The following is an 11,056-nucleotide window of genomic DNA, read 5'->3' on the forward strand; positions in this document are numbered from 1 at the left end:
GAGTGCAGAGGCGTTTTGCGCCATCTGCACACCATCAGTCTACAAGGTCGAGCCTCCTACCTTGGTGGCAACCAGCACCTCTGCGGCCATGGCCCCCGAGATGGACACCACTCGTGAGACCCCTCTGAGGGAGAACTGTTTTATGTTTAACGCGCCTGATAGTGACGTGTCCGTCGATGACAACATAGACGCAATAGAGCTAACGGCAGGTGACGATAGTGTGTTGGGACTCCAACACATGGGTGGAACTAGGTATCTGTATCTAGGTATCTGGTGGTGAACTAGATATGTGACCTGTATTGAAGCATTCATGGTTGGTGACACCAAAATGACTATTGTACAAAAGCAAATAAACTTCTCTTTGTGTAGTGTAGTCGAGCGGCGGTATATCTCGGCCACCCGTAGCTGGTGGCCGGGTTCATCTCCAGTGCAGGCGTTCTTTGGGTTAGTGAACGTCGTCGCGACCATGGCAAGCCAACCGCCCCCGAAGGCTTATGCCTTCGATGTTGTGGTCCCTGAGGGGAAAAGTCCAGAAGACGTCGTCGACGCGACGGTTTCGATAGTATCCTTGGAGGAAGTTTATTGCGTCCAACACTTCGGCGGACGCAACTATCAAGTCACCCTGAAGAGCGAAGCCGCCATGGCTAAAATTGTCGACGCTGCCAGCCTCGTCATCGGGGATGAACGCGTCTCCATCGTTCCCCTGAGCCCGCAAGTCACGCAAGTGACTGTCATGTTTCTACCATGCCGCGTTTCCAGCGAAACGCTGGCTCAAGCGCTGTCGCCGTACGGCAAAGTACTACACATCAACCGAGGTGTTATGGGCTCGCGTCCCACTGTCACCAATGGAACGCGCTACGTCCGTATTGAGATGAAGCCCGGCTCACCAGTCCCCAACTACCTGAAAGTGGCAGGCCACCGCGTCGCCTGCGACTACAAAGGTATGCAGCGCGTCTGTCGGCGTTGTGGGTCTTCGGGCCATTTCCGTGTGCAGTGCACGGCGCCCTTCTGCGCAAGGTGCGGCATCTATGGCCATATCGGTAAGGGCTGCATTTTACCGTGTCGCCGCTGCGGGGATCCACATGCAACAGTCGCCTGCTCCCTGCGGCGAACCTACTCGGAGGCGGCGTCGATGAACTTCCCGCCGCTCCAGTCGAGTACTCACGCACCTGATCCACCGACTAATTCGCCAGCCGCGTTGATTCCCGCCCAGGAAGATGCGCTACAAGCGGCACCAGCTGAAACGCCGACAACGTCCTCCGCGAGCCCCGAACCGGAGAACTGCGAGAGCATTCCGGAGCCGGTCATACCTCTGTGCTCCCAGGAGATAGCCGGAGAACACCGAGTCGAACCCCTAACTTCGCGAGCACCCACAGAGGACAACGCTCCAGAGGCTGTGTTGTCGCCTTGTCTGTCAGTAGACTCGGCGGCGTGCAGCCTTGTGATCGATGAGATGCCTGGTGAGGATGACGACACGGCGTCTCTGGACGACGCATCTACCAGTTCCTCGAGTGCGTCGTCGTCTACAAGAATTGAAGACGACGGTACTGCTAGTGACGTGAACGGCAGCAGCCCGGACATTTTCGTGCCACCCTCCCTCCGCACCACTGGCACGAAAAGGCACCGCGGCTCAACCACCGACTCGGACATTTCGTCGCCTGACAGGAGCCCATTGAGGGCTTCCTCTCTACCCCGGAAGCCTCGCGCTTCTGCCGGGTCGCCAGCGCGGAAGAAATGAGACTCTCTGCGCCGATTTCGGCGCAATTGAACTCGCCCCCGACCGTTGAAGGTACCCCACGCTTTATCTACCAATATGGATCTTGTACTCAGAGTGATGACTGTTAATGTGCATGGGTTTCTTAACGTTCAAAAGCAGGCAGAGGTGGTCGCCTTTGCCCGTTCGTCGGCTTGCGACCTCCTCTTCCTGCAAGAAACAAATTTCTTGAATTTAAGCGACGTTTTGATGTTCAAGCGCGCTTTCAATATTGACTGCTTCTTCTCGTACGCCACCACGCGTTCGAGCGGCGTTGGAGTGCTTGTTCTTAAACGTAAACTGTTGCGCGACCATCATGTAACCTTCGACGCGCTCGGACGCGTGCTGGCGTTCGACTGCACATTTCACTCTGCACGTATCCGATTTCTATGTATCCATGGGCCGGCGCAATCTGCGAATTCTAACACGTTTTTCAAATCATTGGATGTATATTTCCTAGATTCGCGTCCGGTTATTCTTTTGGGCGATTTCAATTGTGTGCTGGATTCGGACGCAGATGTCCAGGGCCCTGGCAGGGGCAGGCCTAACGGCAACGCCAGGGAGCTAGGTCGGCTGGTCCAGCCGTTTGCGCCCCTCCACACGTATGAACTGCTCCACGGTAGTACGTACGTTTGGACGTGGCGTCGCGGGGCATCGTCGAGTAGACTAGACAGAGCCTATGTACCGCGGCGTCTTACCAGCTACGTCCATGTCGCCGAGGTGCGCCCACTCCCTACGTCGCCTGTACTGTAAGCGATCACCGCCCCTTCGAGCTAGTATTAGAGCTGCCTTCAGGGTCTCCGTCAGCTCGAGGCCCATGGCGTCTGGACTGCCGCGTCCTACACGACCTCGACTCCGAAGCCGGTTTACTGCGAGCTGTTAGGGTCTCCCTCATCGGAACCGACCCAGATGACTGGGATATGTTAAAAGAGCAGTGGCGTCACCACTGCAGTGCGTCGGGCCGAGCCCTACGGGCTCGCGTCTCCGGGGCAATGACGGCGTTGGTGACGAAGTTGCGCATCGCACAGCGCAGCCCGCTTCCGACGGCAGTTATGTGCGCGTGGAAAAATGAGCTTGTCGGGCGCCATCAGCGGCTAGTGCGCGCTTCCGCGCTGTCGGCTGCCGCTTGGCGCTGTAGGCGTGCGCCGTGCGCGCACCCCGAAGTTCTCAGGTACGCTCGCCGCGCATTTATTCGTCCGGCGAGATTACCGGCCCATTCACTGGATTCGTACGCCCCCCCCCCCCCGCCTGATGCCGGTTCCCGCGACTTTTACGACTTCGTCGCGCACTTTAGAAACGTGGCACAAAAGACTCTTTCCATCGACGCTGCCCGAGCGTCCGCTCATCCCCTGCTGAGCGCGCTGCCACGCGTTGACAGCCAATCGTGTGAAGCCCTCCTTGCTCCGCCATCCAGTGACGAGATTAAGAGGAAGCTTTAGCTCGGGCCCAACTCCGACGCGGCCTATTCAATTACATGTAAAAACGCAAAAACGTTTTTTAGAGCGCAGCTCTTTGGCGTCCGTTCCTGGGTTTCGCGTCGTCGTCAGCGTCGTCGTCGTCGGCGTTGTCGGCGTTGTCGTCGGCCTCGTAACCAGCTCGCCTCCGCCGCCGCGCATGCGCCGCTGCTCCGCCGCCGCGCATGCGCGCTGTCGGCTCTCCGGGCGAGGGATGATGGTGGAAGGGAGGAGGAGAGACTGTGGAGGAGGGCTGGCTACACAAATGGCTCTTTGGCGTCCGTTCCTGGGTTTCGCGTTGTCGTCGGCCTCATAACCAGCTCCGCCCCCCTTTCATCCCCCCAGCGCTAGCAGCGACCGACTGATACCGCTTTCGTGAGTCCGCTACCGCACTCACGAAAGACGTCGTGCACTTCCTGCAACTCGCATTAACCGTCCATCGATCCACACCGATGTTAGTAGTGGGGGACTTTAATGTTGACATAAAGACAAACAGCAATTTCCTAACACTTATGCGGGAGAACATCCCGTTCCTCTCGCTCGTAACGCGTCCCACGGCTGTGGCAACCTCGCGAGGCACTTGTATAGATCTCGTCTTTGATAATCAAGCATTGCTGTACCAAGTCGAACATATATCAGTCTATTTCTCCGACCACAAAGCTTCCTTCATGACTGTCAAGAACTGTTAATGGAGTCTTTGTTAAAGGAATACGTGTGAAAAATAAAAAAAAACCTTCTGTGATAGCGCATACATGTGTTGCTCGATTTCTTTGCCTCAATCTATCGAAAAGGTGAAACAGCTTATTTGCTGCGCTCAAATTTCGCATTAGGAAGTAACGTAATCGCCGGTAATTTTTCTTAGATAACCCCTGGACCGATTTTAATGAAATTTGTTGCATTTGAGAGAGAAAGTTAAATTCTAGTGACTGTTGGAAGCGCAATTTTGATTTAGGGCTTGAATTTTGTTAAAAGGATTTTCAAAAATTCAGACGTTTCAAAAAAATAGAAGAACGAAGTTTACAAGCTAATAGCTCTGCATCAAGAACCGATATTGCGATTCTGTAAACGGCATCCATTAGACCATTCAAAGCGGACAAATTTGATATGTCAGTTTACATCTTACGTGAATTTGTTACGTTGTTTACAAAGGTTCTGCAAAAGTTGTAATTATACATCACTCCATTTTTTTAGGTTCATGTGTAACATATCAATTTTGTCCGCTTTAGATGTGCTATCAGGTAAAATTCACAGAATTGCGATATCATTTTTTATTGCTGAGTTACAGAATTGTAAACTTGATAGTTTCGTTTTCTGAAAATGTGCAATTTTCGCTAAATTTTTATAAAAATTTGACGACCTAAATCGAAAATTCGAAACCAACAGTCACTAGATTTTAGGCTTTTCTTTTAAATGCAGCAAACCCCGTCAAATTTGGTGCAGTGGTTGCCGAGAAAAACGAATTCTCCTTTTACATGTATTTAGATAGGAGCACCCGAGCTAAAGCTTCCTCTTAAGGGAACGCTGGATACAATGGAGCGTGGGTCGGCCCCAGGCCCAGACGATCTCCCTGTGGAGTTTTATTCGGAGTTCTGGGACGCCATTGGACCATTGCTCACGCGAGTATTAGGACGGTGCTTTGAAGATCGCACCTTGCCGCTTTCCTTTGGGAAAGGTCGCATTTCACTGATCCCCAAGAAGGAACCCACATCAACGCACCCCGACGATTGGCGTCCCATCACTCTGCTAAACATCGATTACAAAATTTTAGCCTGTACTATTGTTCGCCGGCTCAGAAATCTCCTCCCGTCGCTTATCGCGTGGCACCAGGCCTGCTCAATACCAGGCCGCGAAATACATACTCACTCGTGTGTTACACGCGACATAATTCAGTATACGATTGGTCGCCATAGTCAAGGCTTGTTAGTCTCTCTGGACCAGGAAAAAGCATTCCGCTACTTAGAACACCAATGTATATTTGGAACATTAGACGCTTTCGGTTTCCCCCCAAGTTTTATTCATTTGATCCGAGCAATGTACAGCAATATAGAAAGCACATTGTCCTTAGACTCACGCGAAAGTAGGCCCTTTCCTGTTACGAGAGGGGTCCGTCAGGGTTGCCCTCTTTCTCCAGTTTTGTTTATTTTATCCTTAGAACCTTACCTAATAGCCTTAGAACGTCATCCGCATTTTAGAGGCCTTCCGCTACCCGGTAGCTCATCTGTCAAAGTAACGGCATATGCGGATGACATTACACTGTATGTCCACAACGAACAGTCACTCCTTTATGCCCTGAACACATTTCAGGACTACAGTTCAATATCAGCCGCAAGGCTAAATTATTCCAAAAGCAAATATTTTTTCATTGGTTCCCCAAATTCACGTCTCCATATTGCCTCGCCATTACAGTGGCATCCTAAAATAAAGATTTTGGGTCTATGTTTCGATCCATCAGGCATTTGGGAGGGCATGTGGATTCCAGTCATAGATACACTCAAGAACAATGTTCAGGCAGCCCGTGATTTCAACTAGCCTCTTCTCGAACGGCGTTACCTCGTGCAGTCTATCTTCTTGGGGAATTTTCGGTACTTGTGCCACGTTGACAAGCCCCCCCTTCGTGTCTTGAGGAGTGTGCAAAGCAGGGCGAACTCGTTTTTTTGGGCGGGTGGCACTGAGCTTTTGGCACGACCGGCGTTAGCCCAGCCCCGTGATCGCGGCGGCTTATCCTTCCCGAATGTTTCAGTAACAGCCTCCGTACTATTACTGCGGACTTTATTGCGGACCCTGGCCAATGATGGCTCCCCCGCGCAGACCCTTGCAAGGTACTTCCTTGGCACCTCACTGCGGGTTTTTCTGCCTACGAGCCCCGTGAATCGTGGACCGCAGTCGGCGGAAGCTCCTGCAGTGTACAGGACAAGCGTAGCCTTCCGCAGGCACCTGTCAGCCACGTGTCCGGACGTCGACCCCTGCTCTGACAGGGTTGTAGAAATAATGGGCGCTGTCCTTATTCTCTTGGTGCCCCCTGACCGAAGTCCCATAGCGCATCGTCTTCAGTGGAAGCGCATTGCCACGGCTACGCTGCCTGGCCACCTTCGCGATTTTATTTGGAAACTCGGCTGGGGACTGCTCCCAACCCGGGATAGGTTAGAACGCTGGGGCGTGGTGCGTGTCTCCACATGTCCAAACTGCACGTCGGTGGAGACAAACAGACACGCAACATTCGAGTGCGTTGTCGCACGCGTATTTTGGCGCGCCGTCCATGCGGGGTTTCGAGGCCAGGGCGTCCGGGATTTTGTATCGAGTGGAAGGTTTCCGCGCGGGCGTTTCGCCGGCCTTCTTCTCGTGGCAGCCCTGTTCAGTCTTTGGCGAAACCGCTGTGAAGCTGTGGCAGGAAACTGTCGCCGAAGAGCACTGTGGCCTATAATGGGCCGCTTGAGGCGAGAGGTGCTCGCTTTCCTCGCGGACGAACTGTTCTTCCTCGGGGAACGGGAGTTTCTCCGCCACTGGTCGTGCCCGTTTGTTTATGTTCGAAACGACCGAGTACAGCTAGTCTTCCGTCCGGAGCGGCGATAAATACGCCACTTCTATTGCAACTTCATGTTACTAATTTCAATTTTATTTCCTTGTATGATATACAATGTTCTTTATCATCATACATGTAAAGTGTGTGTTTCACAGTGTATAGTTCTGTATTCTCATTTTACATAGTGTTGATTGTACGATTGCTTTTATGCTGTCTTGTAAATAGTGTAAATAAACTTTTTCCAAACAGTATCTGTTCTTTTCGGCACCTGGGACCTTCCTTGGTCCCAAGTGTGCCCGCTCGAGCGTCGACAAGTCCTGCTCCCTGGACCTGGACCGGACCCTGGACCTGCCTGGCTCGGTTTTGCACCACCTCCGGGACCTGGCCGAGGACCATTCCTGCACTGTCTTCGGGACTGCCCACTTGGACCCGGACCCGGCTCGCAGTTGCACCACCTCCAGGACCGGCCCTCCTGGATCGCGCCCTGGCCCCAGGCGGCACTACGTCCAGGACCGGCCCACTTGGATCTGGCCCTGGCTCACGGGAGCACCATCTCCAGGTTCGTCCCGCGTGAGCTGTCCCTGGGCTCCACTGGTCTGGAGCCGGTCTTCCTTGGGTTGCTGCTGGGACACCATCAGCGACCCGGCGGACAACTGATGATCCCGGCACCTGCAAGGACCTCTTCGCGGCCACCTGCAAGCACCGGGGACTACCGAGGCACCAGCAGCTCCTGCTGAACCTCGACCCCACCAGTCTACACACTACCAGAGTGCAGAGGCGTCTTGCGCCATCTGCACACTATCAGTCTACCGGATCGAGCCTTGGTGGCAACCAGCGCCTCTGCGACCATGGCCCCTGAGATGGACCCAATTCGTGAGACCCCTCTGAGGGAGAACTGTTTCATGTTTAACGCACTTGATGGTGACGTGTCTGTCGACGACCTCATAGACGCGATAGAGCTTACTGCAGGAGACGATAGTGTGTTGGGCCTACAACACATTGGCGGAACTAGGTTGCTAGTCTGCATGCGTACAGCCGCACAGGCGACCATTCTAATGGTAGCTGAAGGTTTCCGTGTTAACCACGTCAAGGTATCTGTGGAAGCAGTAGGGCCACCAACGACGTTTGTGAATGTGTATAGGCTCCCTATGTACATTCCCGACGATGCCCTACTGTTAGCATTGCAACCATATGGTAAAGTTAAAGGTGTGTCACATTCAAGTGTTCTCAGCCATCATAACAAGCTAAGCGGCATTCGAGTAGCCCGAATGGAAATGAGTAGGCCAGTGCCCAACTTCATGACTATTCAGGGCCACCGAGTTATGTTTGAGTACCGCGGTATTCGTCGAGTTTGTGCGAGGTGTGGAAGCGATGGGCACATGGCAACTACGTGCACATCACCTTGCTGCAAGCGTTGCGGCACATTCGGGCATGAAACTGAAACTTGTGCGGAAGAATGTAAGCGGTGTGGCGGACAACATTCCACTAAATCCTGCTTCCGAAAGAAATCATACTGACAAGTGTACTTATTTTTATCGGGCAACCACGTATCGCCGCTTAACAACTGTAATCGCAGAGCGAGGGACGCGCCTGCATGTATCCGACGTTTCTGGAAAGTTATCGACGCTTCTATCCGCGTGTCTGTTGTCGCCGAACCTTGTGTTGTCAGATTTCATCGCGTGACACGAGTGGTGTAGAACTTTGTGGAAGACACGCGGGTCCCATCAGTTAATCTGGAACATTCGACGACTGATCTATAAAAGCCGACGCGCTTGACCCGCTGATCAGTTTTCCGACGATCGCCGACCGTGTTCGCCGCTATCGTTGTGCTATAAGTGTAGCCTGTTTTTGTGGGCACAGGTTCGCCCAATAAAAGCTAGTTTTGTATTCCACCGTATAGCTTCTTTCTTCACCGTCACTACCACGTGACAATACGTTGCAGCGGCCCGTGGATCTCCATCCACTAATTTTATGAGTTCCTTTCAAGAACCCATGCGATCCCCCACCCCGCACAAACTCGAACCGGTCAAATCCACACTCGAGGTATTAAAGCCACGCTCCACGCAAATGTCAGCAGCTTCACCCAATTACTGGGATGAGCGTGATGCAAGTGACAACGACAAAAACCACCAATCTAGTAGTGGCTCATCAGATAGCGTTGATGTCGACGAGCTTGGTGACACGACTTCAACAGAGACTGAGGTGACTCCACCAACACAAACGGATGAAATCACATCTGACGTCTCGACATCAACATCCCAGTCTCTGTCCCCACGATCTGATGACAACAAAGGGAAAGCAAAAGAAATACTACAATGCAAGACAGCGTGCATTCCTGAAAGCAGCGATGACCGGCCCGTAACGGCAAGTGGTACATATACAATCCCCGAGAAGACTCCAGTCAAAGGAAAAACAGCCAAAAGTGAACAACCTACGTTGAATGCCACACCAGACAATGACCGACCAATAACGGTCAGCGGCACCTATGCGACTCCCTTGACGACTCCAACTAAGGAAAAAACAGCTAAAACGACTGTAAACACCACACCAGACCCTAGTGGAATGCATGATGAACGACAAAAACAAAAGAAAGAACGACGTCGTTCAAGATCGAACAGAAGAACAAAAAATTGGAGGACGCTTAAGCTTCGCCTTCAAGAGTGGAACGCGACAGCGTTCCCGTCGACCCGCCAAGGGGTGTAAGACAATGGGCTACAGGCAAATCCACCTAGAAAAAAATGCAAGGCCTCCGCATCACCTCCTCTCCCCTGTCAATACGTCACGAGAGTCGGATGGTAGCGGTGGATGGGGGAGCGCTGCGTTTCTAGAACGCGGCGCGCATTCTGAAAACAAATTTTCTCAGTGGCTGCAACGCTAGAGCGGCAACGCGTGGATCATTTGCTTGGTGGCTTTGGTGGGGCATGCTGCACCATAAACGCGATTGCTTTTCTTCGATTGTGCGTGGTTCGTCGTACACGGAAGCGCAACGATGCCTGGCTGTTGCGCACCAAACTGCAAGTCCAATTATGACGGAGGACAAAGTGTCCGAGTGCACAAGTTCCCATCTGACCGAGCCACTCGGGAAGCATGGACGAAAGCAATTCCTCGGAAGGACTTCTCGCCAACGAAGTACACAGTGGTAAGTATTTCTTCACTCTATTGTTATTCTGGGTTTCCAGACGAATAGGTTTCGTCAGCATAGTGCGCAATGCATTCGTGCACGCGTGCACAATAGATGGGTCTCTGCGCCTGTCGACGCGCTTGTAAATTCAACATTTTCGTCGAGCTTCATACCTGTAACGGCTCGTTTTTTTTTTTATTTCAGCTCTGTGAAAAGCATTTCTTGCCATCGGATTACTTGAAGACGACATCTTACGCGGACGTCAAGACAGGAAAAGTGGTCGAAGTTGCCATGAAAAACATCCGTCTGAAGAAAACTGCAGTTCCGAGCTTGTTTCCCAATTGCCCTGCCTATTTATCGCGTCCGCAAGTGTGCGTTCGAGAAGCGCCGGCTGCCAAAATAGCGCGCTTGGAAGCCACATATTTGCAAAAAGCAATAATGCTTTCTCAGCAAACCCAAGCAGAAGAGGACGCCAAAAATCTGGTTGGTAGCTTTACGGACTTGCTGAAGGCCTTGCCAAGCTTTCAGTGTTCGGACTTCTGGACAGTTTTGAACAAGGGCTCCAAGGTTTTCTTTTTGGACTTGTCACTTTAATCTGCTCCTGCAGTCCGTATACTTCGGTGATCGTGTCCACAGACCTGCGCGTCGAAGTATTTTTTGGTGAAACGGGTGTGAGGAAGTGTGGTGATGTTTTAGTTCCTGAAAAGCTGTGCGACTTGAGAGATTTGAAAAGTGTGTTACACATGATCGAACAGACACGTACGGATATCAGCACTGAGCGTTCTGAAAAGGCCCGTCATCTACTGACATTGGTTTCGACATTGCTAGAGGAAGTAAGTGGAAAACATTTCGCATGCGAGTTTCAAGAATGGCATTTTGAAGTGCTTAAATTCTTGAAGAGTCAAGTTGATCTTGTTTTGAATGATGCTGGCCGATATCCCCCCCCCCCCGATTTATTGGTTTTTGCTAGCCTTTTGTTCACAATTTCACCTCAGGCATACAGATTCCTGATAAGTTCGATGAAGCTTAAGATGCCGCATCCTGATACGATCAAAAGACTGTGTTCATCGTACGATGTACGCCCTGAAACGGAGCAGCAAGAATGTAGCTTTCTTTCCTATGCAAAGCGTATGGTAAGCACATATAAAGAGCATGAAAAGAATGTAACGTTAATGATTGATGAGATTCACCTTCAATCATTTTTTGAT

At 51.8% G+C, this 11,056-nt stretch overlaps 1 protein-coding gene across 1 annotated transcript; it reads left to right on the forward strand.

The window, feature by feature from the left end:
• Positions 1-466: 466 nt before the first annotated feature.
• On the forward strand, positions 467-7,586 carry LOC135901701 (uncharacterized). Its single transcript, XM_070528997.1, has 4 exons — positions 467-1,716; positions 5,835-6,744; positions 6,977-7,286; positions 7,366-7,586. Exons 1-4 carry the CDS (start codon positions 467-469, stop codon positions 7,584-7,586), a joined length of 2,691 nt encoding a protein of 896 aa, XP_070385098.1.
• Positions 7,587-11,056: the final 3,470 nt, after the last annotated feature.

This window comes from Dermacentor albipictus, unplaced genomic scaffold (genome assembly GCF_038994185.2).
Source record: "Dermacentor albipictus isolate Rhodes 1998 colony unplaced genomic scaffold, USDA_Dalb.pri_finalv2 scaffold_16, whole genome shotgun sequence".
NCBI classification, from domain to species: Eukaryota; Metazoa; Arthropoda; class Arachnida; order Ixodida; family Ixodidae; genus Dermacentor; species Dermacentor albipictus.

What these genes read in the sequence shown, in the direction of transcription:
- LOC135901701 (XM_070528997.1), top strand. Translation starts at nt 467, where the DNA reads ATGGCAAGCCAACCGCCCCCGAAGGCTTATGCCTTCGATGTTGTGGTC. An exon ending in TTTATGTTCGAAACGACCGA is followed by an intron (nt 6,745 to 6,976) that starts GTACAGCTAGTC and finishes TTTTCCAAACAG; the next exon opens with TATCTGTTCTTTTCGGCACC. An exon ending in CACGGGAGCACCATCTCCAG is followed by an intron (nt 7,287 to 7,365) that starts GTTCGTCCCGCG and finishes GGACACCATCAG; the next exon opens with CGACCCGGCGGACAACTGAT.